Consider the following 16959-nt stretch of genomic DNA (forward strand, 5'->3'; position numbering starts at 1 on the left):
TCAAAGCAGTGCTTTCCTCATTCACTCTAACGACAACATATATCATACACACAGCTGGGATGCCTGTAGGAAGTTACCACCAGCTCTTTTCTTAAACTCCAGGGCAGGAAGAATCAAAATTCAGTGAGAGTGGGCATTAATTATTTATTAGCGTGCTTCCTGAAGTTTGGATTTTGTTAAAATTGATGTTCTGGAAGAACAGTTATAACTACATTAATAGCTGATTTCTGTTTCACTAAGTCAGACTGTTACTGTTTACTTTGTTCCAGCACAAAAAAACCTCCTACTGATTGAAATTCTGAGCAAAACATCTAGACTGGGCTTCACCCTCAGCTTCACTTCTGTAGACTGGGATTAATACACTGCAGAATTATTGACTGATGCTCTCATCAATTAATTGATTTCTATATCCACCTGAGGATTAATAGAAAGCCTCTGGGGTATCTCAGCTCATATATGACTGCGTAAATATTCAGCAGCAGTGGTTCCTTGCAAAGAGGACAATTTTCATTTTTTCTAATATGGAATCACAATTACTAGGATTTATCCTTTCCCCATTATTTTATGTGAGTTCACTGTCCTCCTGGCCATGATCTCAGTACAAATTTCATCACATCTTTTAAAATTATGGCATTAAACTAAAAGATCAGTGTCTCAATATGGTTGAGGTCTCCTCCTTTTAAGCACACAGGAACATTACAAGTGGATTCAAGGGGTACAGTAGAGCAGCACTGAGCATACCAAGTACCTCCTCTCTGAGTGCTTATTTTTTTATTTAGGCTGTCAGACTATTTTTCACATTCTAAATTACATCAGGTTTCACTCTGCCATTTTAAACCAGTATCAGAAGGCTTTCTGCCTACATCCTGTAAGCTCAATCATGCAGTTTTGCAACCGATAGTGGACCAGAATTCTAATTACATTATTCACTTTACAGTTTTCTTGTTACTAAAAGCATAAGTCTCTTATTCTATGCATACAGGTCTTTAAAGTATCAGTACACACTGAATGTTCATTTATTTGGTTTGTTATTCTCTGGAGGCAGATACGCACCTAAATACCCAATGATACATGACAGTGGTTTTCTGGTGCTTTTTATCTTCAGAGGATTTCCAGCAAGTTCACAATGTCGATCTGCATCTGAGAATTTTAAAGAATAAAACTCAGTTTAAATATTTTACCATTACAAATATAATTAGGACACACCAACCAGCTTCTGACTTGCATTTTTACCAGAAATTTCTTTTTTCTTTTTAGCACATGTTCTTCTTTTGGTCATCATTACTACTAATAATGGATACTTAAAGGCAGGCCACGTTCTCATTCATGCAAGTGACGTTATGATTATTTTTTTTTAAGTTCATGTAAGTTCTAACACAAATTTGATTACATGTTTCGCTAACAAATCCTTTCTGGAGACAGTCAGCTAGGGAAATGAAACAGATGAAAATATGAATACTGAAATAAAACCAGTTCTGGCTATTAAAAATAATTTACACTGAATTCTTCATTACTTTCTACAAGTTTGTCTAGCTCTAAATGGGGTAATACAAAGGTAAGAAGGATTTAAAGCTGGGACTACTGATTTCTGTCACATCTTCCTCTGATAGTACAGTGATTCGTACAACTCTTAATAAGCAAAACAGAACACAGGGGCTATCATGGCAAGATGAAGCTTAAAAAACAAAACAAAACATATCCACCAAAGAAACCCTTTTACTATAAAATTTTGAACAAAGTGCTCATTTGTAACCAAGCATGACAGAGCTCAAAGGCCTCAAAGAGCATAACTTCCTGAAGAGTAAAGGAAAATAAGTAATTCAGTAACTACCTTAAATTTCATGCTACAACTATGAACTCAAAGGCACTGAAAATACACAAGCAGAGAATCTGTCTAAATGCCCCAAACATAGAAGCGTTACTATGAAAAGTTTCACGCACAGACAATAGAGTCAATCAACCTAAGGCAGGAATTTCCAAGACACTAGGTTTCAGTAGATAATTTCAAGACTACTAGAACTATACTACCTTTTTTTTTTTTTTTTTTTTTTTTTTTTAACTACTCAGAATGATGAAGTTATCTGTCTTTTAAAAGCACACAGTAATCCCCATATAGGGCTTTCAGTATCCCTGGAACATAGGTATTCTGTTTTGTACAAAACTGCACCCACACGTTGATTGCATAGATCTAGAATTCTCTCAAATGGAATTACTCCCCACGTATACATACCTACATGTACACGTTTCTTCACATAGTTTTCACATATGCACATACAGATCTGCATTTTCTAACAAGCTTCACAGGAGCTAGATATTACAAATAGCTTAAACTCTGCTTTGTCTACACCTTGTGTTTTACCAGAATGTTCCCATTTGCTTCATTCCAACACGAGGTAGAGTACATAGCCACACAAAGACGGTAAGACACTACAAAGAATAATTTACAGTATCTTCATATATTCTATCGTATTCTGTCTACCTCTGTGCCAAACCCATATAGGTCATGCAATCACGGAAATGACTGACGTAAGTATTTCAGTATGTTCACAGATGTTTTCAACGCAGCAGACAATGCACAACTTATTTCAATATATTAAGGAATCTACTTGAAATTCTGGAAATGCTAGCTGGTATCCGGGCAGCCCAAAAGTTACGGCCCTAATGGTGAGTACACAAAGTGCTTTACTATTTTATCTTAGTAACAAAATACACTGCTCTCAGTGGAAAACAGAAAACCAACAACAACACACTGAACCTGGTGACTGGAATATTTTTAATATTCCACAACACCTGAAATATTTTAAGTGACAGAGTAGAATGATGTGCCTCCACTGTCTCCTTCAGCAAAATAAGCACAGACCACATTAAGTATTTTATAGTTACTTTGGGAACAGCAAAGCATTGCCTAAAAAGTAATTAGCAAGAAAATTTTCCATCTACGTGTCTTCACTGTAAAAAAAAAAATAATACATTGAATCATGGTGAGGTATTCATATGCTGACTGAGAATACAGAGTGCAAAGAGAGCACAATTTCCATGCTTAAGGCAAAGCATGTTCACCAAAGGTACCGGGTTGGTAATCCAAAGCACACCTATTTATTACAACAATTAGGTACATTTAACAGCAGCAAACTTTAATCCACAATATGGTACTCCCATAAAACTTTAGAATAGAGTTTATGATCTTTACACACTACATACAGAAAAACACAGAAATTACTGTGCATCACTCTCCAGTGTAAAACTGTAGAATAGAATTTAGGAAAGAAATTATCAAAAATTAAAAACAAGTCCTAAAATCAAATCTGGGCTTCCACATGAACAACAAAAATGTCAGGCAGATCACTGAAATAGTGGAAGCTATGAGAAAAAAATAATCTTAAAAAAGAAAAATTATTATGTTTTGTAGTGAACTTTTTTTAACGTATCAAAAGCAGAAAGTGCGCTAGTGCCTGCAGCAACAGGATCAAGGTGTGAGGAAAATAAACCAAAAAAATAAAGGCACGGCAGAAAAGCTGAATGCATTCTTTGCATCAGTGTTCACTAGGGAAGAACTTAAAGAAGCTCACTTCCAAAAATCCTTTTACAAGGGAAGTATGACAGTTGTGTCACATCAAAGCATCCACAGGAAAATCCAGAACAAACTGGCTAATGAATAAAAACAAGTTGCCAGGGCCAGGTGGAATTCATCCAAACAAACTGCCGAGCACGTACACTACTGGCGTTTAACTAATACTTAAATGGGTCTGGGCTCAAGAGAACAAACCCACTGCAAACACGGTAACGTTCTTCAGTAAGCAGGTCTGCAGGCTGGCAAAGGGGTTGAACTATTAATAGCGGATCCAAGTTAAATACAGAAACATCAAGACCTCGCCAAGGGAAAACACGTTTAACGCGTTCCCATCATTCAGCGGTGCGTCCTTGCCAGGAGCGGCACGCCGGCACGCTGCTCCCCACCGGCGCAGGCAGCGGGGTGAGGGAGGCAACCCCTCCCCTGGGCCCTGCGACACCCTGGCCGGACCCCGTGACGAGTGCTGGGATCCCCTCTACAAGGGCACGGACGTTCCGAAGCACGGGCAGCTACCGGAGGGTCATCGGGCTGGCCGGGGGCTGGAGTACGGGCCACACACAGACAGCCTGAGGGGACCGAGTCTGGACAGCCTTGAGATGAGAAGACCTGACTGCCACCTGTAACCACCTAGCAGCAGAGCACAGAGAAGACCAAGACAGACCCTTCTGGAGACTACACAGGACAACATACCATTGCTGTCTGGGGCAAAGGACACGAGCTAGGGGATGGGAAATTCTTGTCAGATGTAAGGAAAAGGTTATTTACTGTGAGGGTGACCAAACACTGGCACAGGTGCCCAGAGAAGCCCTGGAGACAGACAAACCTCACCTGGACAAATGGCCCATGCACACGTGAACTTTATGCAGGGGGTGCAATTACAGACCTCCAGAGGTCCCTTCTCACCTGCGCGTCCTGTAAACCAGCGACTGCACACGTCACGTGTGCACACGTGTGTCAAGCACAAGGAACCACGATGTGCACACATGCAGCTGACCTGGCACCTGACGTGGCATTTCAACTGGCTTTTAACAAGCCGCATCACCCGTGTCACCAAAGACTGTTGCTGTCCAGCTGTTACATGGTAAAAAGAGAAGTATTTTCAGGGATTAGCACCTGATTAAAATTAACTGACTACCTAACTCCCAAAGGATCTGTGCTATTCAACATACAAAAGGTCAGGAAAAGAGGTGATTAGAGTTGAAGTTTCCTGGTAAGAAATTACTGATCATAATCAAAGCTAAAACTGCTTGCAAAGGACAGCAGTAGCATCAAGCAGTAAATGTAAATTCTTAAGAGGTAACTGTAAGGGACTGTAACATACAGATATAACGATAGGCTTCTACATCATCACACAGAAAAAGAATTCATGGAGTCAGTGTCAACAATTTTCTAAAAATAGCTGGACAATACTAAAGAGTGGTCACTTAAAAACAAATTAAGATCACAATACTAGAAATTATGATAGGAAAACAGAAAACGTGACTAAAATAATGGGAAACCTGTATCTTGAAGCGCATGTAATTTGGGGCACCATAACCCTAAGAAGATACAGTACAATTTGAAGAACTCCAGGGAACAACATTACAAACCACAGTGTGAAAGTGATTCTTCAGGAGGTTTTAAACAGACGAAGTTCTTAACCTAGAAAAGTGACAACTGTTCTGGATATGAGAGGCCAACAAAATCAGGAATGCTACGGAGAATATGAAAGCAAATAAAGACTGAAAAAAAGTTTTTAAAAAGTTTTAGATTTGAATGAGTTTTTAAATTATATCCTTTTTTAAAAACTAATCTGTAGGTCTCTCATAGCTTAGAGAGACTCTCATTGGCGAGTTATTTGTCTTTTGACATTCCGTCATATCTCTTACCAAAATCAGACCACCTAATGAATGTACTGTACTCTATGTATTCCTTAAATTGTGGTAATTCTTAGAAACTTTGAGAAAGAAATTGTGTGCCTTTCAATTATTTTACTGGCTACTAAAGTCTGGCACAAACTGTATTCAAAGGAAACAGCAGAGAAAATATTTTCATGCTAGAAGCAACCAAAATATCTTCTGCAGCTACGAAAATCTAGGATGTAAAACACTGACGAACCAATAAATGTTACTCACTTGAGATGAATGGGTAGTTTTATGTCAGTAAAACAGGCTGTAAGCTTACAAAGACAAATCAGCAAAATTTTGCACATTCTACTTAATTTTCAATCCTCTTTATCAAACCAGATTGTCACTGGCAAGTACCGTGTACCAAACTTGTTATTTAATCTGCAAATTTAAAGGTATGTTAAGATTTGATCATGAACAGTATACCCATTTCCAGATAACTACATATATGTATGATGCAGATAATACACTACTACCCACAGAAAACATTTTGATAATATCTAAATAGACAAGTGTAATTACCCAAATTTAAATTACTATAATTAACACATATAGTTATATTGATAAAAATATATCTGAGCAGGAAAAATAAAATCCCTCTAAAATCTTCCTGTGCTGAAGTAACGAGGCACACAGATGCATGGCTCGCTGCTATGCATGTACCAACATGTTTGTAAGCTGGAAACAGATCCAACCTGGCCAGCATCTGGAGAAGCATGTCCACTTTGGTCTCCTCTAATTAAGAGGCCTTCCACAGACAGGATAGTTTTGCTTAACTCTCTAAAAACCATGCAATATATTAAAACTAAAAAGAAGGTATTTTGCCTAATTTCGAGCATGGGAAATTCCTCTCACTGAAACAGTTCACCAATTCTAATTATTCCTGAAGAGCCATCAGAAAAGTTTATTGTCAGCAACTACAGTGAGTCTATTATCTTCGGGCAGAACAAAGTTTGAGATTTCCACGATGGGCTGTGCTCCTAGCAGGAGATGCCATGCCTTCTCAACCTCCTGGTGACCATCCCTAGATTGAACTGGGATGTAAATGCATCGTCTCCACTACCTCCTGCCGGCAGCTGAGCAGGGGTCATGCTGTATGGTTCACTAATGAGAAAAATCTAATTCTCTGCACTAACTGAAAGGATAAAGAACATAGAATAGGACCTTGTTTTCTGCCAGTGGATGTAATGAGCCAAGGGAGATGATGTGGGTGGAATTACAATAATGATAATGCTGTCTGAAATCCAGTTTCACCTAAAAGATGGTTGGGCCTGAGGGTTAGCATTCTCAGAGGCTTCCATGCTCCTCCATAACAAAAGAAGTATCTGCAGATGAGTTCAGGTGGAATACAAAAATCAATTTATTTTACAGACAAGCTCTGACTGGCTTGTTCAGACTTTCTCAGAACTGGGAATTAATTTCATTTACAACCTGGCACTTCAACAAATTGCGTAAGACTAAGAAGGCATAAAACCCGATAGGCTGCTCGGGCAGAGTGCCCTACCACCCTTCTGTCCTTAGATTTCATGGTTTCTCAGCGTTGGTGCCTACTGCAACACAGTTGTGAAACGCAGTTGTTTTCAAGCACTGGTTTGGCACACACAGAGTCAAGTGACAAATCATCTAAGCAATCATTAGATTCAAGTTTCAGCACACCAATATGAAAAATATATTCCAGAGCAGTTCTCGGAGGTCCTAACCATCTCATGCCATATCGCATCATGGGTAACCTGCTACTCTGGCCAGGTTATTATCTAAGCACAATTGTAACTTTTGTAAAACCAGCACAGACATTCTTTTAATATTGTCATTACTCAGTGGTATTCAACACATGAAAACATTGCTGTTAATTAATATCTCATTTAAAAACTAAAAAACAAAAAAAAAATTAAAATTACTCGCTTCAAGCTATCCTTAAGAGAGTATTCAAGGCATTCTCAGGGACAGCCTATTTAGTTATAACATTAAAATCTACAGAGTGCACTGAACACAGGTCACCACGGAAGTACAGGAACAAATTTTATTTAATTACTTACTAGGCTTTACTAGAGCAAGAGTACGACAATGACAATGCACTAAGAGCATTGTATGAATCCACAGAGAGAGACATTGCCAGAAACAGAGTATGTGCATGTATGTCTGTATATATGTGTTTGTGTGTGTACAGAGAAACACAAGTTTAATTAATTAAATAAGGTATAATCTGGTTTCCGCTATTATAAAATTATTTGAATGTTGTGTTCAAAAAGCACTGAGAACTGTGACTGTTTTTCAATCTATGGTCTAATCAGGAAGCATCAGTATTCAAAAAGACAAAATACAAGGTCCAAATTTTGCTTTAAGCAAAAATAATAATGGAAGACAGAGACTACAGAAAGAAAATACCTTTCTGCTCTTGACCTTAATCTGATGTGTCACTTTTTCATTCAAAGGAACAATGAGGAAGCACTCATAGCACTGCCAGTCTGATGCAAGAATGACTGTTTCCTGCTGAAAAACTGTTTGTCTCTCCTTTGTTTATAAAGTTGAACTGTGTATATAACACTTGTTCTAGTATGATGATTAACACTTGGATTAAGCTTTTTTTTTCCCTTCTGTTTTTTCTCTTTCTTAAACAAAAGCTTCATCTTCTTTCAGATTGAGTTACTGCGGCGACTAAGAAGAAACAGGGATATGGATAAAAAGATTCAAGGTTCGAGTGCACTTCTAAAATTCATTTTCCTCCATGATTCAGCAGAAATCAGTGCCAATTACATAAATTAAAAGGTACAATGCTTTCCTCTCAGAAAATAATTCTTATTTTGTATTAAGGAGTAAAAATATAATCCTAGTCCAGCCTTAGATACGCTTCTTCCATAAAGTATAACCCATTTTATTCACACAGCTGACATACGGTTTTCCCTAAATCTGAAAGCTGCTCCTAACTTGCATAGCTTTGAAAGAAGAAAAAAAAAAAAGGCGAACAAGACAGTAAGACAAGGACAACGAACAGAAATATGGACCAAGTTCTGGATGACTGCAGAAGCAGATGCAGAGTCTTCATGTGAAAAATGGCTGGTGTTAAAGTACCTAAGGGGAAAACAATTGCTCAAAACCAGATTTTAAGCCTCCACGGAGTGGATTTCTCATAACCAACACTGACATCATTGGCACCCCAGCTAAATATGCTGGGAAAACATTTAGCATCAATCTAGTAAACACGGTTATGAAACCAACATCTAACATTCTACAAAAGTCTCTTCGTTTCTAATACAATTGACAGTACGATGAGACAGCACGGCTCATCTTGGAATGCCAAGTGTCTGCTTCAAAAATTGAATCTGTGGAAGACTGGGAAACATAACCAAACAGCGTGAGCAGTAAACCAAGGCCCTCAGTACAGATACAAAACCTGCTGATAGATTCAGTGACTCTGCACCAGAACTTGCACACATACACACACTGTCGCTATCTACAACAGCTCGTAACCTTCTGTCATACTACTAGTGAATTTATCAGTCCTTTATATTTTGGCTATAAAAACACCAAGCATAATATAGACTTTTACTCAGAGCTGGAACAAACAAAAAAAGAGGTAACTATGATGTAATAATAAACATGGCTATTAGGCCGAATTTAAATTCTTATGCATCCCCAGCTCCTTATTCCTTGACCAAACCCCACTGAGAAAAAGTAAAACATGTACAGATCTATACTTTCTGCTCAGCAAAAGAATAAACAAATAATATAAAAATGAATTTCTTTCACGCTGCCTAGTAAGAAGCAAGTTTTTTGTCAGAGCATTGATTTCCCCTCCCTGCTCCCCATGGGTTTTTTTATGACTTTTTTTTCCTGTAGGTGAACGAGATAATTGTTATACCCTTTTTAAATCATTTGAAATGTTTCCCCAGCCTGAAATCTGTTCAAGACAGCCAGACTTCATCCAATGTGTTGGTGATACGCTGGACAAATGAAAAAAATGAAAATCAAAAGTGTATAGACAAGAAATGTTTATTGAAAAAGAAAATAAAATTAAAAGACAAAAATGGGTGGAAGCACAGCACACAGAACTAAGAATTAAAAAAACATCTTACATTCTGCCTTAATGGCAGCACAGTTAATAGGGACAAAGGGACGTCTTGCTGCCTGCCGCAGCCGGAGAGTATTTTTGCAGACCTGGCGGGCCAGTTTTGTCCAACACGTTGTGTGAAGAAAGAAAGCTTGACGTGTTTTCACTGCTGACTTTGGACTTCCAGTGTTACGAACTGGAGTTCCCTGTGTGGCCTGCCGGGACATGTGAGTTCTAACATGAGATTCCTACAAAAACAAACAAAAAATCATAACACATACATCTGAATTACAGCATTAAAAAAAGTCCACAGTTTGGATAAATTCACAAGGCTAATCAAATAATATGTATAAGCACTATACAAAAAACTGGGGCTTGTGTATGAAGCTGTAAAACAGAGCAGAGAAATCTATTGGGAGTGGATGTATAATGCCATTCAAGATGAGATACCATACAGTCATATTAACATTTTGCTGATAACACACCATTTGACTGACATGACATTTGTCCACCAACAATGCATGAAGTGGATGTTTGTTTATTTATTAGTCCAGTAAAGACATGGCAGCACCTGCCACTGTTCAGTTCTACTTATGATGGGAAAAGGATTAATAAATCGAGTTTTGTAATGCCAAAGCTGAACACATAAATAAAAGATCATTCTATTACATGTTCTAATCACAGCACTCTTGTGAAAGCACCACTTTTGCTTTTAGGGAAGTTTATCTACGCAATCCTACCTCTGTAGGTTGGCTGGAAGACAGTTTATCTTCATCTGTCTGTGTGGGCATTTTCAGGCCACCGTATTTCTTCCAATAAATCCAGCAAGATGCACACAATCTACATTGCATATTGGGAGGACCCCAAGAATACCACTGGTGTGACTGTGAAGCTAAGGAGGGAAAAACAGCACAAGTAAAAGCATTATATGGATGGAGAAAAAAATTTTGAATTTTCAGTTGATTTATTTTTTACAAAAGCACCCCAGATGTCAATCCCAAATAGAAATTTCCAAAATGCTTCCCAATTTAAATTTCAAACAAGAGATTTTGTATTTCCTAGAAAATATTTTCTTCCAGGGGAGTACCAAAAATAAAAGGAAACACCTATAAATCCTCCAATATTTCTAATCTTACCCTGGAAGACAGGCTTATTAAGTTGCCTGTTACCTATTAGAACTATTTAAGATCTGGGTTTTTTTGCTCAAGTCATGCAAAGCCAGTACTTATAAATCAAGATTCATATTAAAAAAAGGACAAGCACATCTCCTATTGACCTTGACGATGTGTATGTACCTTTATCTTGTGCGTGTGGAGACTCAGACAAAATACTAAACTTTTGTAGTCTTTCACAAGAAAACTATTCTTTAAAAAATGTGATTTGAAAATCAACAAAGTATATAACTGGAACATTCTACATAGAAAATATGGTTTTAGTTTAATTAGTGTTTAAGAGACAGGCAGCTATAGCAATAATAAGTAAAGAACTCTCATATGGTAGGTCTTTTCTATTACTTCCATTTCTGAATTTTATTATATCTACTCTCATAGCACCTATGTTGAAGGCTGCTACCTCAGGTCCAACAAGGACCACAAGAAACAAAAAATACTAGAAAAAAAAAAAACACACTCTCCCCCTGCCACCCTACTACAACAACAGAGGTACGTGGAAAAAACCAAAAACAACCCAACCAAACCACTTCAAAAACACTGCAGCCCTACAGAAGAACCAAAAATAAATTTTAATTAGTACTCTGAAGGTAAAGGAATAACGTATCAGTGTCATCACATTATACTATCTTGCTGTACTTTCTCAATTGTTGAAAATAAAGATCATAAAGTGGATTTGAATATTGATGTTTAATCAATATACTGAAGGCAGCCTCTAACTTAGAAGTTGTTTCGGCCACACAAGTGGTTGAAAACTATCCTCTACAGCATGCAAACAAAAGTACATACATATTTTTTAAAAAAGCAGTGCAGGTTAAGATTAGCCATAACTTCTGCATTATTAATAATAATACATTTACTTACTATAGCAGCTTTCACAAGCCCGCCCTATTAGTGAGGCCTGTGCCTGGTAAGAGGCTCCCATTGCTCCATTGACTGCAGCAGGTTTCCCATTGTTGCTGGATATTTGATTGGGATTTGGTTTATTGCTTTGAATAAAATAAAATAAAATAAAATAAAGTGACTTTACTAACTGGTTAGTCAATATGGAAACAAACAATCTATTTCTGGAATTCCAATGTGTGCTGACAACATCCATAAAATCTGCTCTAAACTACCAGACGAATTTTTATACTCCTAGTATTTTCAGCATCTAGGAGACTTGTTGTGTAAACAGTTGCTTTGATACTCAAATTTACAGATCTTTGTAAAATGCTCTCCTATGGTCTACGATACTTGACAAGCCAGTAAAAGCCCAAGTCTCAGGGTCAAGCATTAACAAAAGCTTGACACAGCACAGAATTTAAGGGGGTTCCAGTGCTAGATAAGGTGAGGCTGGACTCTGGGTAAAGTGTAGCAACTAAGAATAGCAACACTGCCTATAATACTACAGGGCTGTCCACCCAAGAAGAGGGTCTGCTGACTCCTGTCTCAAGCAGTACACACCTTCTCACCAAATGCAGTAAACGTGCATGTCCTACAAGCCTGGCAAAGCTTGTCCGTGTATCAGGCTGTTCTGTCTGGGTACTGTCCTAAACTACTTTTTCTCTCCAAGAAGGCTGAAGAACTGGTTTTGGATAATTTTTTTTTTTGTTATATTATTACATCATCAACATTATTATTATTGTGAATATTTTACCTACTAATATTTCAGTGAATTAGGACTTTATGGAGGTCAGTTAATTCAGAGAGAATTATTCTTCACTGGGTAAAGTACAATAATGCCAAAGCTCCCAACTTTGCGCATGTTAATTATCCCTTTGACAAGCTATACTCTCAATACAATGTAAGACTGGACACATTGATTATTTGTTATTTTAGGTAGCGCAAAAAATGCTCAAGATTAGTTAAAATGACTAATTAAAGAAACCTTCGCTGTATCAAGTCTCTGCTCCAAATGCCACCAAGTCTGTCTCCTGCCTTCTCCTTTTTCACTATATCCAGTGAGAGACACTTTCACAATTTCCAGATAACTATTGAAAGTATCTTGGCTCAAGGTGCAAGAGAAGGGATTGAGAGACAATCCCACATTATGATCTGTTGCTTAGTTACCTTCCAGAGAAGCCACGAATTGGAAGGGACTCTATGGTACTGAGGACAGAACCTCGCCTTTACAGGAAATACCTTATGATCAAGTTCAACAAGGTATTCGGCTCTAAGAATCAATTCTAAACAGATTTCCAATACAAGAAATCTGTCTTGAAACAGAGCGTTAGCAATCCATTTGCCCACAAGTGCCCCAGACTGCAGTTGTCAAATACCTGAGAAGCCCTACCACCCTCTTACCATTGACTATGGATTTTATCTTGACACTGAAGCAAAACACAGACCGTAAGAAATGTAAAATTGCACAAATCCTACATTTCAAAACAGGTTTTGTCATCCAATACAACTAGTCCCTACTGTGAACATACTGACAAATTCCCCAATTGTCACTATGGACCAAGGAGATTAAATTGAAAAAACATTAAGTAAAACCCAAGTATCTTACGGTTTTCCTAAAGCATCCACTTCCCAGAGAGGGAACACTCATAATAGAGTTTTCAGCTTTTTTAAAAAGGTGCCATTTATTAAGAGCTGAGCTTCAAAACTCACATTTCTTCAGATGAGATTAACAGAATGAATTTAATAGTCTGCTATTTGTATTATTAAATCTGTTTTAAGAGAGGAAAGTCTGTATGAAATATGGAAATGAAGCTCTATTGTATGCAATTTATACAAGTCATCAGAAAGACAACAATGGATTTTCAAAGTATTTCATTTGCTATTCTAGTCTTCTGTTATACAAACACTCATAACAATGGGAAATTCACATACATGTGAACTGAGTATGCCCACAGAAAGCTTAGAAGAAAGTCATCTGTAACCCTTTCTCTTCTCAATCTTGAGGAAATTATGAATGAGACAGATTATATCTTGATCCTGTAAACTACGTGTTAACAAAAGCAGATACAGCATTGAGTTTAAATGTAAAAAAACCCAACCAAACCCAGATTAAAAACCTCTCAGAAGAAAGCAGATTTCATTAATAAAGCTTGCTGAAGGATAAAATATTTTGGGCTGTGTGCTATCTTTGATTTACAGCCAGAATCTCTCATCTCTAGATGAAGAGCAGACTATCAGCAAGATAAAACTAATGGGAAAGTATCTGTTTTTATTTTATGTAACTACATTAACAACTGCTTCTATTTTGAAATAGACAATTTGCATTTACACAAATATGAAGTGTTGTGCTACAGGGATTCAGAAGCAATTACTCTGGAAAATTTGCTTTTTAAATGAGAAGGCCCTTCTTGTCTGTGAGCAGCCCATGTAGCACTTGACCACCTTCTGTAAAACTTCTCACCACTCCAGAACAGGCACTTTGGAGGTCAAAGGGCTGTGTTAAGTACAAAGGTTTTGCTTCCAACATGAATTTGTGGCATTTTCTGGTTCTATCTCTGTATATTCTGTTTCTATAAAACAAATACTAAGAAAGTAACTATTAAAAAGAAAATCCAGTGTGCATTACTGCATGTAACTGCACGTTACGGTTTCACTTTCACCTTTACATTATTTAAAGAAAAAGACTTTACTGTTATACTCACTAGGTGGGGATGTATACTTGTTTCAATTTACTTTCTGCTTCAGCCGCTTTCAGACGTTTCTAGATGAAAAATCAACACATTAAAATATTTTATTAAAGTACAAGATTTCATAAAACTGCACACAATCCATCTCTATTTGTATTTTGTGATTCCACCAGAGTCTGCAAAACAAATGCCGAAATCTACAAGATGAAAACCATGAAAAACGAGTTCTCTATTTTTATCATTAATTTCAAGTTATAGTATATTGTCCTTCCCAGTAAAACTCACAGGCCTCACAACTAACAACAAAACTAAAAATGACAATTACAATTTACATAAATTACATCTACATAAATATGTCAGCATTGTGGCTAACCCTCATTGCGAAATAACTAGAAAATAATGAATGAAATTACACACAATGAGTTCCTCATCAGTCATGTAACTCAATACTTCTTGTGTGCTCTGTCAAGCCTGAGGCTAGTATTTTATTAGCAGTATCAGGAAGTGGAACAGTAAAGTCCACTGATTTTACTGACTTTCTAACGGACTGTTAGAAATAACTGAACATTTACTTCCATTAAGTGCCACTAAACCGCAGCCCACGAACACAGCAGTAGCAGGACAGCTACACTACTACGATGATTATAAACTTACTAAATGATTACTTTCTTCACACTTGCAATAAACTCAAAACATGTTGCACTCAAGGTAGTATTACTAACTTGCAAAATGCCAAGTTGTTTTAGTTATTGCTATATATTATACAAGTAACTAAGACGGCATTTTTTCAGCAACAGCACAAGAAATACAGAATTAAAATATCTCCTGGTTATCTGAAACGTTTTGCCTATACAGAAAAGATAAGGCAAAAAGATTATTTCCCCACTCTTCCTCCACTCAAGACCACTTCTGTTCACCTGGGGAGGGTGGGGAAGAGTTGGGAGAAAAGGGAGTTGAAACAAGATCAATAATTATTACAGAGAGGAAAAAAAAAAGGGGCAGGGCATTGATATCCAGCAATAATAAATCCACACTACCTGCCTACTTCTCAAGATCCCCCCCTTTCTTCATCAGGTGTTCAAAATTCAGTCCTCCGTTTCTCCTACCACAGCCAGTTCTCTTCTCTGCTATACACCTATTTTCTGATACCCAATCTTTGCAAGGCTCACAATCCAGGAAGACATTTCCCACCTTGGGAAAAGTGCCATCAAAAGACCCTGCTCTGAGAGTCTCTTGTCTGAGCCATGAGGCAAGTGACAGGGTTCATCAGCTTTACTGGTCGAGTAGCTTGAGTAAGCCTCCTCATGTAAACCGCTGCTCCTTTCCATTTCAGAAAGTTGCCTCTGCGCCATCCATCACCATAACTCATTTATAAAAACTGCACCTTTGAGGAGCAATCTATGACAAGTAAGACTCCTAAGCACTCCATGCCACCAAAAATTAATTCCCATGCAATATAAGAGCCCTTTTCAATTTATTTCCAAGACAGGTTTTTTTTATTATTATTATTTAAACAGGTTTTTGCTGTACACAGATGCCTAGTTGTGTTCAGAGTTACAGAAGTGACTTCTATTGATACATCTGGCGCAGCTGCAATCTTTCCCCCGCACCAGGCTTGGCATCACTGCACTACCTTCAACGGGCCCACAGCAATAATGCAAACATGGTATGCTCTGCCTGCTTAGGCTGCTTAAGTCAGTTTTCAAAAGAGCGAGAGGAAAGAACAGCAACGTGCTCCAAGTCTCATAAACAGATAGGGGGTTTAATCTGAGATCATTACAGTGAGCTCTTTCTGCGTAACAGCCTCGGGCCACAGGCTTTCCACAACTGTGTCATTTTCCTTTTCATACTATACCCAACAACACAGAATTTGTTTTCAAACTGAAAATGCATGTGAGACTGCAGGTCAGCAGGTAACATGTTCCACAGAAGTTCATAACAAGCCAGTCCCATTCCACAAGAAGTATGAACAAATCTCACTGCACACCTCGCAAGATCATCGGAGCAGGAGAAAATCTCAACAAAGGGGAAAAAAATTAGGAAAGTAGCCTTGAAGCACTGTCAAAATGTAGAGGCATTTGTAGGAAGTTGTATTAAGCCCTGATGGCAGTGTCAGCAAGAAGTGACTATACACGTTAATTAAATTCTAGCATACTTTTAGTACTGGCACGGGGGTTGTAAGGAATGCAATTTTAGCAATTGCTTTCCTCCTGAAATGCTGAAGTGAATGATTTAGTGCCCCCTCCAAAATAATAACTCAATGCCATTTCAGTATAAACTATATTTTTATGCACTAAAACTGTGGTTAACGTTGCTCTCTAAAAGCAACAGAAAATGTCACAGCTTGAATTCACACTGACCTGTCAACTTTCAAGTACTGAGAAAGAAGAAAGGATGCAGAAACAAAACTGTCAATAAACAGCTGCCATTTCTGAGATGAAACCTCTGCCTCTTGAAATTTAGAGGATGAAAACTGGTAAACTGTAAAGGTTGGAAGTCAAAATTGAAACCATTTAGACAAGAAACAAAGCACCAGTTAACAATAAGGGTAATAAATCACTGAAGGAATGTAACAAAGAGAGCTGACGTTTTTCCTGAAGAAAAACTTACACTGGTCTTAAACTAACTATTTTAAACAAGTCTTACAGACTGCATTGTAGGGAGGTCAAGCTACACTAACCCAGCTTTTCACTTGGGCTCCACCACTTTTAGT

General features: G+C 37.7%; 1 protein-coding gene across 2 annotated transcripts in view; it reads right to left on the bottom strand.

Moving 5' to 3' along the window:
* Positions 1-16959, bottom strand: part of MTA3 (metastasis associated 1 family member 3) — a 136698-nt gene that overhangs the window by 45040 nt on the left and 74699 nt on the right. For both annotated transcript variants that reach the window (XM_040612034.1, XM_040612033.1), the window contains exons 11-15: positions 14262-14320; positions 11539-11663; positions 10246-10397; positions 9531-9753; positions 1054-1140 (exon numbers count right to left, since the gene is read on the bottom strand). In XM_040612034.1, coding sequence (XP_040467968.1) covers positions 1054-1140; positions 9531-9753; positions 10246-10397; positions 11539-11663; positions 14262-14320 — 646 coding nt within the window. The remainder of the gene's footprint in view (positions 1-1053; positions 1141-9530; positions 9754-10245; positions 10398-11538; positions 11664-14261; positions 14321-16959) is intronic.

Source organism: Falco naumanni, chromosome 12 (assembly GCF_017639655.2).
Source record: "Falco naumanni isolate bFalNau1 chromosome 12, bFalNau1.pat, whole genome shotgun sequence".
In the NCBI taxonomy this organism is placed as follows: domain Eukaryota; kingdom Metazoa; phylum Chordata; class Aves; order Falconiformes; family Falconidae; genus Falco; species Falco naumanni.